Here is a 14294-nt window from a genome sequence, read left to right as displayed (position 1 = left end):
CAAACTTTTCAAATGTTCTGTATAACTTTGGTCCTTTATTTTATTCTCTTTCACAGGTTCGTAGCAATACCACAGTTTAGCAAATGTTTATTTGTGCAACAACCAAGTAAATACAACAAACAATTGTTTCATGGTTCCTTTCTCCTATTCCATAGTATGATTTCTAGAATTGTTTTTAATTTGAATTTCCTCATTTTCTGTAAGTAGTTTAAATTAGAAGAACTTTATATCCACCCTGTGAAGTGAAAATGTCAGAGGAAACCACAGAAGAGCCCCAATCACCAACCTAGAGCACACCAAGAGCCGATTCACCAAAGTACTGGTTAAATATCTCAGGGTGGGCTCGGTAGAACTGGCCCAGGAGGCGCTTTCTCTCCTTGGAGGAAATCTTGCCGTCCACATCGATGCTCTTGAGCAGATTCCACAGCTCCTGCTTGGTGGTGTCCCTGGAGGAATCAGCGTACGTCCTGCCAGACACTTGGTAGCAGAACATGGTCCCTAAAAGACAGAGAACAGGAAGATGGGAAGAAAGCCGAAAATGTGCATCTAGAGGAGAAATCCGTTCTCATCTTCTAAAAGCGCTGGTTTTATCATTTACCCATCACGTCAGGTGGCTTTCCCTCGGCGAGGCTGGCTAGTTTGTCACTCACGTCCTTGTGCAGAGCTCTGGGTACCTGGAGAAAGAAAAAAATCCAGAATCGGCGACTAATGACTGGCACAGTGTGTGCTGGTGCGCTTCCCCTCACCTTGAAAATGTCCTTAATGTTACTCAGCATGAAGACCACCATCAGATCCTCCTTGTCATTCGAAAGGCTCTTGTTGTTGATGATGGCCTTAGAGAAAGAATTCTTCACCACCAGTCGGTTCTCAAGCTGCAAGTTCAAAGGTGAGACACGGGGTAATGAACCCCCCACTGTAGTTTTATAATGGCTAAGATCGCGGTGATTACCTCGAAATAAACGGCGTGTTATTGGAAGCGGCTCTTACCTCCTGGTTTAGTTTGATCTCCTGCGGGTCCCCAGCCAGAGACATGAAGGTCAGCAGCCTGCTCAGCTCATCTCTGCAGGCCGGAGGCAGCAGCTTCAGGCAGAGCTGCAGCGCCTCCAGAGCCGTGGCCCACTTGGCATTTGCTGAGGATAAAGATGTGATACTGGGAGGTTATATGGGATGGAAATGCCAATCATCTTTAATTAAAGTCATTCCTCGTAGGAATTTGCTATCCCAAGTAGCTACGATTAAAGCAACTCAAGTTCTTTAAGAGATGTCTCCCCTAATTCTGCTAAATCCACTGTAGTTTTGGAATTTGACCTTTATTTTACCAGGTAAAATCAGATGAGAACAGCTTCTAACAGCTTCTTAAGAAGTTTAAGACAACCTGATACATGTATAGCAGGGTGGGCAAATCCAGTCCTTTAAGAACTGGATTCAAGCCGGGTTTTGTGTCCTACTGGGTGGACACAAAACCCTCTCCTCCCTCCCTACAGCGTCCTGTGAGCTCACCAATCACGGCAGTTCTCCTACAAACATCCTCAAATCGCGCCACTAAAGTCACATTTGTGCCAGTAAATCTGTTAATATTCATCTTTCTAAGACTGTGTGCCATATGTGAGGTCATTCTTTGCGTATAATAATGACGTTGATGGAAACCAGTCACCCAGCAGGTCGGTAATGGCTGTGTAGACATGAGTCAGGTGTTGAGGCAGCAGCGCTGGCCTGTCTGTGTGGCCGTAGTGTTTCACCAGCGTCTCAAACAGCAGCAGCTTCCATCGGTCCACGCCGGGCTGCTCCTCACCATCGCGGGCACCAGCGGACGCCGTCCTCCAACACCCACCTGGCAGCAGATCGGGAAGTGTCACTTCCCGAAACGTCTCCCCTGCTCCGAACAGGCAGCAACTCCTGACACTCACGTGCGGCTGCATCACGTGACCCTGCAGCGGCGAGCGATGATTGGGGTGCGTTCGGGTCCTGCAGGAAACAGTGGGACAGCGCCATGCTGAGCTCCACGACTGGCTGGTCGGGCAGGAAGTGCAGGCAGTCCAGGGCTGCGCGGAGCCATTCATCTTTGCTGGGGAACGGACCAAAACATGTAACTATGTAGCGAATATTCTGCTAAAAGCCTCTGAGAATCCCCTCATAAATATACTTATTTCATATCAAAAGCACTTCATTGGTAATAAAGGTGCTTGAGAGGCAGAATTATTTCCTAGGAAAAAGATTTTGACAGGTCTAAATAGACCTGGAGCAGTTTTCTTTTAGACTTAAATAACCGAGTCGTGTGGAAATTGTTATGCAGGCTTGTTGGGGACCCTCAGGAAAGTCGGGACTCACCGAGACTCCCCGAAGGCCTCGAGGACCCGTCTGTCCAGGCGGCTGCTGCTGCAGGTCAGCTCGGGGTCGCTCTGAGTGGCGGCCGGGCTCCGGCTGCACCGAAGCAGCCCCTCCAGCAGGGGGAGCTCCACCAGCGTCAACAGCTTCAGCAGGGTCTGCTCCTGCCAAACCTCCTCCACCGCTGAGGCAGGGAAGGCGACAGTTACTCAGAACGTACAGATCTTTGCTCGTTTAGAATAAGAAAGGGGCATTTTTAAGCGGAATAATGGGATGGCCCCGAGCGCCTCACTCGACTGCGGTAACTCGCTGGGCGTCTTTACTCTGACAGGGGTCAAAGCGTCCCTGAGAGGCCCCAGAGACGGGCCATCAGAACGCTCGGCCTCTACGGGCGCCTGAACCTGTCGGGTCGGTCCTGTTGCTTCCGCCTCGGCGCCGGTGGGACACGTCTGCTCCTTCCTCCTGGGATATAGAACAACGTCACGTTGGTGGGGGCGTAAAATGAATCCATCCATTTCCCCTGGTATCAAAACATGTTTTAAAAATAACAATTTGATGCTATTTGAGAGTATAAATGTATTATTTGTGGATCTTTAGCGACGGAAAACATCAAAAGGTCTCATTTAAGTAATATTTATACTTCAATTAGTGCTGTTATCAATATTTCCTTCCCTCAGCGGAGACAAAAAAGGCTCATTTATTTACATGTTGGGGAGAAAAGTCCGAACCTTTTCAGTAGTTTATGATAAAGTCTCCTAAAGAGCCACAAAAACGGGAAGTCAAAACAGTGTATCACGGATCACCACTCCACCTGCTTCTACGTGTGTGTGTGTGTGTGTGTGTGTGTGTGTGTGTGTGTGTGTGTGAGAGAGAGAGAGAGAGAGAGAACGTGGTCGGGGCTCCGTACCTGTCTGGAAAAGTACTGCAGAAAAGGTTCTGGATACCGTTCACAAGTGCACTTCTTTCCAGCTCCAGCAGTGAGGGCGTGCACACCTTGGCGAACCTGCGGGCAGAGCGCCATGTTACACGTACGCGTGTGGGGCTCTCTGGGCGGGATTCCCAGTACGTCACCTGTAAAGGGCGCCTCTGCTGTCCTGAAATGGATCCTGCTTTCTGTCTCTGCCGAACACTTTGGTCCCCACTGCCTCAAACACGTGGCAGTCCAGCAGGGTCTGGCACACACGCGCCACCTGAGGCCGAGGCACGCGCGCACCTACAATCCCAACCACACCATCGTTCGTTCAGTCAAGAAGGTTGGTCAAACGTAGGAAGGCAGAGCGGCTGCTTCTTCGTTCATACCCTCCAGGCCTTTGACTCCTTTCATGTACGCCTCCAGCACGTCCACAGCCTCCGACCCCAGGAAACAGTCACTGTACGACTTGAGGTGCAAGCGCCTGGGCTTCACAGCCACAGAGGACTTGAGGTGAAGGATGAGGCCGTTCCACACGCAGGATGACTGCACTGATTTAATGCTCACTCCATGTGCTGGTGAAGACAGGGACAGTAAAAGCCTGTAAAAGTGTGTGGTCTGCGGGGACGTTTCCAGACACACAACAGGAGAAGCAGCTACCACTTTAGATGGAACCCACCCGCCGCATGAACGGGTGAGGCGCGATCAGAAGCTCACCTTGAGGACGCACGCACAGCTTTTCATCCAGGTTTAGAGCCGCGGCTCTCTCTTTTATTGAAGCCATGCTGAGAGTCGAAGGTTCGCTGACGCCGACCAGGCCGCACTGAGCAGCGCGCATGTGCAGTTTAAAACGCGTCCACTAGATGGCACCAACGAACAGGTCACCGCCGTGTTCTGGGTAGAATATATGTTTAGTTTCCCTTATCTCTTTGATTTTCTTTAGTCTTCAAAGACTGAATGTCTTTTAAAAAACCAAACCAAAAAAACAACAACATCGTGTCAGCTTCTGTCGCCTCCAGGATGCTTTTGTTGTCCTGTCAGAAAGGCTTTGTGAGGGTTTTTACCTGAGGTAGGTGTCTGCTAGCTTAGCTTCCAACTTTTACCGACGTTATAGTCATTCTCATCGGAAACGTTTAGACACGCCAATATGTGTAAACATTAATATATAGTAAGAGTTTCAGATGGCGTGTATAATAACTGTTCTAAATTAAATAATTGAGCAATTCATCACTACACGCCGTGGTATGGGCATAGGGGGCTTCCGTCCGTCGGGCCGAAGAACGCCCCTTGACTGGTATAATCTGCCTATATCTCTGTTGCTTTTATAAATGGTTACAAAACAACTTCAACATTTAATGTGCAAACAGAATCTAAAGTGGCTATATTCGAAATGAAAACAAAGGTTTAGCATCACTTAAGCTCGGAATTTGTTGTCGTTGCGCAGACGCGGAGTAATACCAGGCACAACTGCGGTATACTGTGTCTTGGCTAATTTTAGGCAGCGTTTTGATTATTTTCCTTCTTTTTTACAATTCACTATCTTAAACTCAATCCACAATTCTTAAACCTAAAGCACAGTTAATTTTTGTTTTTTTAAATTAATTTAACTACTTTGACACAGTGAAATGATAGAATATTTAGATTGCAGAAAGTTCCAGAAAGAGCACTAGTTTTTGTTATAATTTGCTTTTTTCACTTTGTGACCACTGTGTGATTTCCACTACATCTGGACACTTTAAATGTGCTTAATTCATATTTATTTGTTGTTTTTTAGCAATCTAATTTAAGTGTAATTGAAAGCTATTCTGCATTACTCTTATTATAGGCCTGCAGTGAGATCAATGTGGTAAGTTTCCTCCCATAAGCATCTCAAATATAACTCAGCCAAGGGTAAAATAGACATTCTTTGGTAGAATTCTTGCAGTTTTATGGCTGGCACCACTTTTAATTTGTATTTTTCATGGCTAGGAAAGGGTGTTTAATACCTGGTCAAGTGAATCAGAGAAGAACCAAATAAAACTGGACCTCTCCTCCCTCCCGGTCTCAGTGTGCACGTACACACATTTGGATGCACAAACACACATTTGGACACACAAACACCTCCCACTCAGCCTGGGGGGGGGTCACGCTGCTATTTTATGATAGTAGCCAATTCGAAAAAGGATCATTTAATTCCCCAACATGATTGATACCAGTGCAAGTTAAATAGGAGAAAAAGGTCTGTTCTATTAAGAGACCAGTGGAAAGTGGAGACCTCCCACTTAAACAGGCATATCCCCGTGCAGGCGTGTGTGTGTGTGTGTGTGTGTGTGTGCATGCGTGCAATCGTCATTCCGTTTCTTTAGAGAGAGGAGATCACATAAAACCATCCACAGGTCAAACGAAATAAAGCAGATAATTTAAAAACCATTGACAGTGTAATTTGTCTGTTGAGTATTATTGCACTGACCCCTATTAGTGTCAATGGGCTGCTTCATTTGAACCTAGATAATACCTTATCAAGGTGTTATCTTCCGCCTGCAGTGGAAGAAAACGCTCATTTCAAAGCCATTAAATTGTAATTGTAGTGATGGGAAATCTCTCCGAGGCCTTGAAGCACCAGTCCCTTTTTATTCTCAGTTTTTGGGATAAATCCGTTCCCAGATGACTGAGTGGAAGGGCAGTTGGTTGTTTCTAATAAAACAGTTATACTGACATTATTTCCAACATTTTCCTGTTTTTGACAGGCAGCTGAGGTCCAGAGAGAGCTAACACATCCCAATGGACACCAGCGCAGAGTCCCTGATGTCCAACACCCTCACTGGCGTAAGGATTTTCTCCTCAGAACAGAGAACATTCACCCTGTTGTGCGACTCATTTCAGAATGACCTTAAAAAACTAATTAACCTACACCCAGTTTCTCTTGACAAAATTAACTGTTCCAACTGTATCCTGAGAATTATGTGTAAAAAAATAGAGCCTCAATCACTCTACAATTATGAGAGTTATGTTAAGGTTCATGTTCTCAGAGGTCCTTTTGTCTGTTTTACAGGTCGGAGGATCGGCGCCGGACCCAGACCCGTCCAGGCCCCGAGACTGTGGTCAGTCAAACAGGGACAGCGCCATCTTACTGCAGATGCTGGACTTCAAAACCCACCTACAGGAGGCTGTGGAGGAGCTGCACGCTCGGAGGGTACAGCCGACTAGAGCGGTCCAAGGAGCTGTCTTGACCTTGGATGGAGCCAAACGCCTCTTTTGGCTACGCGGACAATAAGAGGGCGCCGCTCGTCCCGCGGAGACGGCGGTCGGTGTGACCCTCTGGCCGCTGGTCAGAAATTAAAAATAACCAAAAAAAGGTGTTTCTTCCCTCCAGCAACCGCTTTCAATCTGACCCCCCGTCCGGTGGGGGTGGGGGGGGTGCGTTAAGGTTAGGGCAGCTTAAACGGGTTGCTGGAATTTTATGTTGCTGTTGCAGTTATGTTGACTGGGATAGAAACATACGGTGTTATGGAGGTTGCCCCCAGGCGCTGTGGGTGTTGCAGGGACGTGGAGGATGTCACCATGGCGTCGGACATTCCACCGCAGGTCACATTCCAGTGTTTACAACACGAGTGAAGGAGCAGGACTGCTCTTAATGGCAGGAAAACGTAATAAAATAGCTTAGGAAATACACGTTTAAGTAATGGAATTTCTTATAATTGGTAAAACCACTTATTAGAAGGTGCTGTCAAGGATCATATCCACTCATCCATCTAGTTCCTACCCATAGCGGGGGTCTCTGGGGGGGGGGCTGGAGCAGGAGGTGGGTTTCACCCTGGCTGGCTCACTGCAGGGCCCACGTATAGGAAAGATGACCATTTACACTCACATTCACCACCAAGGGCACTTTAAATGATCCATTTCCCCTCCCGATTCTATCTACCGGTTTATAAATTAAAAGTGTTAATGTACACGGGCACACAGTTATTCCCCAGTGGGGAAATAACAGCTTCATCTCCTCAGACTGCTGCTTTTAAGTGCAGCGCCGCAACACTACCAGCTTATAGTTTAATAAGAACTTGGAAAATAAACCCACTGAGGGAGCCCGCTCCCACAGGTCCATAAAAACTTCCAAGGATGTAGAAAGCAATCGACTTTTACCTGCGTTCTCCCGGGGGAGAGGGAGGATGGGGGTGGCTTGATTGAGTGTGCCAGCAGTAGGACGTGTGTAGCGGCCAGACTTTGGCCAGTTTCTTCTTTCTGGCTGAATTCCAAGGAGGAATTTTCTCATAAACCGGGCTGGTTATCGACCCATCTCCTCCTGGAAGTCCGAGCTATGAGCGTCTCCCAATGTTTTTATGTAAACAGCCTTTTCCGTGCGCCAGGATGCAGCGGCGCGGTTTGAGGAGCAGATGGGTAAACTGGTGACGGAGAATCGGGAGCTGGAGTGGGCCAAGGTACGACCACAGGTCCCCAGGGCCTGAGCGCCACACCCCAGGGTGCAGATGATTACGGCCTCCTCAGTTTGAGGCAACAGTTCAGCCTGTTTGCTCAGATCTTGTCTGATTTTGTCTCATCTCGCGTGTCAGGAGAGGCTGCAGCATCAAAGGGAGACGGTGGCCAAGCAGCACGCGGAGTCCGTGGATAGTGTTGAGAAGAAGGTACGTTTCCACCAAACGCAACATTCTCAAGATTAGGAGTTTACATTTTCTTCTTCTTCTCTTTAGTTCCAGGCCAAGATGAAAAGCATTGAGGAGGAGAAGGTAGGATGAGCTCATTCCCCGAAGACGTCAGTAGGGCACTAATGTGTTGAACAGAGTCGTAAATCTTCCGACTGGGTTGCACAGTTTTGGCTCCCAGAGTAGATTCTTCTGCACCGTGCTTTGATATTTATTGCTTTTTTGACGCAACAATAATATTCTAACATTTCAGGGGAAATGCGAGGCCAGTGTGGAGATAAAGGACAAAGAGATTAACAGCTTGAAAGCAGAGCTGAAGTCAGCACAGGTACTGAGGTCTTTGTTCTGTGTTCTTTCTTTCTTTCTTAGGTTTGGAGGGTGATGCACCCTTCAGACCTGACACAGTCGTGATAAACCTCTGTCCCCACGCCTGGCTGCTCTTTAACAACCTGGCTGCTTTACAGAGACAATAGGGGCCATTTTTGATATTCAATCTGGGAGACAGTGAGTGCTGTGTTTGGCTATTTTAAGGCCCAGTGGTGTTCATTTAAGGGTCACGGTCCAATGGATCCCTTTAATTTAATCCTTTTTCACGTCAGTGGAAGTTGGGATGGAAGCGATTTAATTGTCATGGTGATCTGCTAAATTACAAAATTTGACCTCTGTTGGAATCGTATGCTTCAAGAAATTTGTAATTAAATGTGAATAATTCATGGCCGTTATTTTAATTGGGGTAACGCGACTGATGAGTCACATGTATTTAATTTATTTTGAATGCTGCTAAATCAATAAAGGGGGAAGTGCTGTCTCATTATAAAGTTTGGGTAATAGTCCTTTTAGAGGGTGGATATTTGCTGTTTGATCTGTGTGTCATATGTACCAACTGACATTTCACATGACCCCTTTTGAATTCCAGGCGGCCCCACATGGGGCCACGCCCCCCAGTTTGAAAACCGTAGTGATAAACTCAATCACACCTTTCTCCAGCCAACGTCTTTAACACTTGGTACATGTGACTTAGAGAATAAATGATCTACAACGTCCAGCCAACCTGTCCCGTCAGGTCTGGTCATTTTGTATTTTGTCTCCAGTAGGTTGATATTCTGGATAGTTTTATTCATAGATGTAACCATAGATGTGCCAATATGGAGTAATGACCTTTGTTGTCCTGATGGTGCGTGAAGGTGCCTGCTTTTATATGAAGCATGTTGCACCCCTCTCAACACTTTTGAGCTCCATGTTTGATCGGGAGTTAATTTGAAAGACGTAATGGGGATTTAGTCAACTATTTCCATTTAAGATGTCGCTCTGTTGAAACTTTGCTCCTGTTTTGTGCTCCTTTGTTTTCTGCAGTTGCTGAAGGTGAACTTGGAGAAGAAAATAAGCGGATTGGTGAGCAATAATTATTGCACTTTTTTTTTTTTTTCCAGACAGGGCATGGGTGGGAGTGAGGAAAAATGGAGATGAATGAGCCAAGGGTGCGAGGAAGAGATGGTTTGGAGGAAAGAACTCATCAGGAGGAACAGATAGGGAGTGTGTGACACTTTGAACTGCCAGCACAGCAGAGAAAATATCTCTGTTAACATACTTTATAACCGAGTCTCGCTCAGTTTAACCTTCTCCACATAACAGCTGCTCACCAGAGTGAAAAAGAGACACCCTTCGCTGGTGTAATGGAGAGAACGGTGTGAGGGAGTGAGGATCAGGTTTAGGGGAGTGAGTGAGACAGCAAGAGGGGAAAAGAATCAGCTCAGCCTGCTAGTGACAATCACACGGTAATGGCACTTTCAGGAGCAATAAAGTGCACTCTGGCATGTGTTGGGCTGATGCTCCACTCCATCACTCGGCCACAGGTTTCTCTGCCCCGCTCGGCGTGGAGGCAGCAGCAAAATCAGCCTCTAGCTGAGTTGAGGAAAGAATGAACACTTATCTTACACAATAAGGCTCAAGGCAAAGTTCGAGTGGTGGCGTTGAACCGATCCAGATGATAACCGAGCATTAATTGCTTAATATTTTCCAGCCATATAGAACAGCAGCATCAGTGGGTCGTGGTGATCCAACGTGCTGTGTTGTTTTTGTGGTTCTGGATGTGTGATGGTACGCCTCCCACAGGAACAGACGCTGTTGCTACAGAGCAGGTCAAAAGAAAACCAGCTGAGGAAACTGGGGGAAGTGGAGAAGCGCTTCGGCATCCTGTCCAGGCAGTGTGCCGCGCTCAAGCAAGCCCACGAAGAACTGGAACAGAGTGGTGAGAACATGCTTATTCTGGGATTTCATTACCCTGATTATTATATTATACAATTAGACTCACAGCAGAATCTGCAGGATTGGGAAATATGCGTTTATTTTGTGCCACTGTGGACCTTTAGTATATGTTACTGGAAATAAGTTACTGTAGATTTTTTGTTTTTGCTCATCCGGGTCCTGGATGTGGGGGGTAACACTCATCCTCTCACCTCATCCTCTTCCTCCGGGCTGATCCCGAGATGTTCCCAGGCCAGCAGGGAGAGTCCTAGGTCTGCCCCAGACATGGACACGCCTGAGATGCCCCCTCAGGGAGGCATCCGGGGGCAGCCTGACCAGACGTCCCAGCAGCTCCGCCAGCTCCCCTTGATGCAGAGGAGTTCCAGCTCTCCCCTGAGCTCCTCTGGAATGTTTGACCGTGTCTCCGAGGCCGAGGAGACTCACTTCGGCCCGCTTGTATTTACAGTATTGTCCTTTCCGTCGTTACCCAAAGGTCATGATCATTGGTGAGGACACACAGATGAAAGCCTCGCTGTCCAGCCCAGCTCTCTCTGCACCACATTACACTGTTATTCACTGGTAAACTAGACCCCAGGATGCTTAAACCCCCCCACCTGGGGCACTAATCCTCTCCTGAATGGGCCTGTTCTGGCATCACACTGAGAGTTAGAGGGGCTCACACTCACCTGGGAACTGGCCCAGCGGGAGCTGGACTTCAGTGCCGGACAAGTTCAAAAGAACAGTATTATCTCCAAAAGAATGCACAGGTAGAAACCTCAGGCCACTGGATCTGCCCCCCTCCACATCCCCATTGCTCCCCAATCATGTCTGTGAAAGTTCTGAACAGGACCAGTGGCAAAGGGCAGCCCTGAACTTCACCTGGAACAAGTCAAACTGGCAACCAAATCCAGCTGCTTCAACAGAGCCGGTGGGCTGGATTCCATGAGGTTCCACATGAGGTTCTACACCCTAGAAAGGGGGTAGAGCTGGTCCACAGTTCCTGGTCATCAGTCGGACTCTCTGTCCTGATAATCATGCATCGTTCTGGTGCTAACATTTTCCGGAGGAACAAATAATATTAGCAGTGATCAGAAGTAACTCCAAGAGGACCCGTCAGAACCTCTGCTAGACCCCTCATCGATGGACGGGCCTCTGAGCCCGCCCAGACTGGACCTGAATCACTCCTCAGGGGAAGCTCTCTGACAGGCTGCTGACTGGCTGCCCTCAGTGTTTCGGAGGATTTAACCGGCCCCTGCAGAGTTCTGGAGGCTCTGGACCAGCTGTGGAGTCTTTAACCACCTCTTTGATGGAAGTGAATTCCACTAATCCAGCCTGACCTTTAATTAAACCTCTAATTTGTCATTTTACCAGTTGATGAAGCCGTGAGAAGGAACGTGCAGCTGGCCTCTGCAAACGCACGACAAGAACAACTAATCACATCGCTGACGAAGGTGGGCTTCAGCGTGACGCCCTCAGACACGCGCGCGTGTGGCGCCGATGGGTTAACGATGTTCTTGTCTGTAACTTGTTCAGGAGACTAAAATGATGAAAACCTTGGTGGAGGAAAATGCAGCCGTGAGGCGGGAAAAACTGGTAGGAGTGAAAACTAACGAGGGAGATGTTCGTGGACGGGAGTAACGAAGAGGAGCTAACGTGTGTGTGTGTGTGTTTAGGAGGTGGTCAGGGCTCTGCAACACACCCAGCAGCTGCTGCTCAGCCAGACTCAGGCGGTGAGCAGAGCAGAGTTGGAGCTGCGGACAGAAGCTGAGCAGCATCAGGTCAGAGGGTTTGGAGCTTTGAGGCAGATCTAAATTAATGACTTTCTCATTAAAACTTCCTGTGAATGAAACCTAAACATTGATCAGATAATGAGCTGAAATATCATCAAACACTGTTGTCGATTAATATGTATAAATACTTCAACCAAATCTCGCGTTTTTCCCACAGAAACACTGGAATTATTGAATTTACACATTTACAGATATAAATGATGAGCAACATTTCTCTTATAAAGGGAATGAATAAATCATTTTCCCTCCAACTGAATGATACTGTGTTTATTCTCCATTTCTGGCTTTATTATTGTGTTTTTTCTGCCAGCGCCTCCTCCTCAGTATTAATTCACGTATCCATTAATTTATTTTAATCATTATAAAGATGACACAAGCCAATTGATTTGTATAAGCATGACGCTCTCGCTCCCTCCCCAGACTTTCTGTTCACGTTAAATAAACACATAAAAGTTTAGTATTGCATTAAAAATCCTACGGGTGATTAATTTTACTGCAGGCCCTTAAGCAGGAACACGAGGTGATGCGAGAGAGGAGCAAGACAGTGGAAGACAAGTTGGCCCAACTCACGGAGGAGTGCGCTGCCTGCCAGAGAGGCCGGGATAAAGAGGCAAAACCAGGCACTTCACAGCCCAACCACAACGCTAGAAACCAGTCACCCAACTCTTCCCGTTGTTTTCCTGTTTGTGTCCAACAGAAGGCAGAGCTTTGGGCCACAGCAAAAGAGCTCCAGAGGATCTTCAGACACAGGAAACGGAGGTATAGAGAGCAAAAAAAAATGGTTAAAGACTCATTGTGTTCAGTCTGTACCGGGTAGGTAGATTGGAATTAGGGTGGCTCCTAAAACTGAGCCTTGTGGTGCACCGTCTTAAACGAACCAGACCAGGGTTGCTGATCCCCGAGAGCCCAGGAGGACGAGACCCGGAGCCCTTGAGAGGTCATCCACCCATCTCCCTGTCCGGGGAACGCGAGATCTCTCCCTACAAAGACGGACAAGCTAGCAGCTAACACCACAGGGGAGGCTAGCCTGATGTTGCTCACCGCGGAGTTGGAAGATGTCGGCCATGATTGTGAATAGATGATGTGGGCGTCAGGAAACTGTTAGCGGTTAGCATGAGACTGTGTCCTGTCTCTGCTAATGGGGGGACGATGTCCTGCTGACGGCTGGGAGCACACCCCCCCCCCCCGAAGCCCTGCTCTTCATCCGAGGAGCGTTTAATCACATCTCCTCTTCCTCCCCTCTGCCCTCCTTCACTGCACCACGACCGTGAAGGTTTATGGATTCCTTCTGAAGAAGAAGGCGGCCCGTGAGTGAGGAGACAGATGTTCTGGCCTTTGCCCACCAGCTCGTGCTCCCTTGTAGAAGGCCGGGAGCCCAGTGAGGAGCCTGGTGTTGACCTCCAGCACCTCCATGCTGCAGCACTGGTCTCCTCATGGACGAGTCCACCCTGGATTTACTCGGAGCTTCATGGCTCTTCTCCTTTGCTTTGATCTTCCTGCTTTGTTCCTTCCTCCTCTCAGCTTCGATTTGCTTGATTTGCCCACAGAACCAGCTCCCCCGGGTGGCAGGCGGGCGGTCAGAAGATGTGAAGAACGCGGGGAGAAACGGCCCAGCCCGGAATAACCCGGAATAACCCGGAAGCTGGAACAGCCGGGAACGCTGCGGGAGGCGGAGAAGAGACGGACGGGAGATGCGGCACCACCGGCGGGGCGTTGAAAACGGTTCTGGGTGCTCGGGTTTGAGGGTTTACTGGAGAAAAGCAGCTCCAGAACCAAGTGGGTTGTTCAGGTGTGACTAATACAGACGTGTTCACTGAAGGTGTGAGTGTTTGTTTCAAAGCTTTGGACTCAAGTTCTGGCAAGTTCTCAGATTTGGAAGAAGCAGATTATAAAGGGTAACGCTCATTATTCTGCCGGTGCCGGCCCTGAAACGGGCCAGCACACACGGAACCGGTGTTCTGGGGTTTGCAGGTTTCAATGGATCCACCTCTGCAGGATAAAAGAACTCCTGGGAGATCTTCGCACCTCCTCTCTCATGTTCCCCCAAAGCAAACATGACATGACGGGTGGGGAAAACCCGATCCGCTCCATGAAGAGGTCCTGATATCCATCCTGCTGGCCCCCCACTAACCCCGTCCACGGGCGGACTCTCCATCTGCAGCTCGTACCATCTCAATAATCACTCACCCTTAACTTCTCTGCTCTCTCACCTCATCCCCCCCCCCCCCCCCCAGTGTCTTGGGGACTGCAGCTTCCTTCAGGAGACAGCAGGGAGACGTGAGACCCTCCGCCGGAGAGGTCATCAGCATGTTCATTATCACTGGTGCTGCTCAGGAGGACACTGAGGTTCAGAAATAGAACAAGCCCCCCCCCCCCCCCCCCCCCCCC

The 14294-nt window shown here is 48.4% G+C and overlaps 1 protein-coding gene across 1 annotated transcript; it reads right to left on the bottom strand.

The window, feature by feature from the left end:
* Positions 1 to 15: 15 nt before the first annotated feature.
* LOC101069749 (DEP domain-containing protein 7-like) lies at positions 16 to 4502 on the bottom strand. The gene is made up of 13 exons (XM_003967001.3): positions 4300 to 4502; positions 3953 to 4129; positions 3625 to 3810; positions 3397 to 3538; positions 3233 to 3328; positions 2618 to 2787; positions 2329 to 2509; positions 1908 to 2065; positions 1655 to 1831; positions 988 to 1130; positions 747 to 872; positions 599 to 674; positions 16 to 498 (listed from the first exon to the last, which is right to left on the bottom strand). Exons 2-13 carry the CDS (start codon positions 4071 to 4073, stop codon positions 287 to 289), a joined length of 1788 nt encoding a protein of 595 aa, XP_003967050.3. The 5' UTR covers positions 4074 to 4129; positions 4300 to 4502; the 3' UTR covers positions 16 to 286.
* Positions 4503 to 14294: the final 9792 nt, after the last annotated feature.

Source organism: Takifugu rubripes, chromosome 9 (genome assembly GCF_901000725.2).
Source record: "Takifugu rubripes chromosome 9, fTakRub1.2, whole genome shotgun sequence".
Taxonomy (NCBI): domain Eukaryota; kingdom Metazoa; phylum Chordata; class Actinopteri; order Tetraodontiformes; family Tetraodontidae; genus Takifugu; species Takifugu rubripes.
Note: the sequence above shows the minus strand (reverse complement) of the source record. Positions and strands in the feature narration are given on the sequence as shown.

Coding starts and splice junctions, on each gene's coding strand:
- LOC101069749 (XM_003967001.3), bottom strand. CDS start 4,073: ATGCGCGCTGCTCAGTGCGGCCTGGTCGGCGTCAGCGAACCTTCGACT. Junction 3,539..3,624: donor AGGAGTCAAAGGCCTGGAGG/GTATGAACGAAG, acceptor TTGGGATTGTAG/GTGCGCGCGTGCCTCGGCCT. Junction 3,329..3,396: donor AGCAGAGGCGCCCTTTACAG/GTGACGTACTGG, acceptor CTCTGCCCGCAG/GTTCGCCAAGGTGTGCACGC.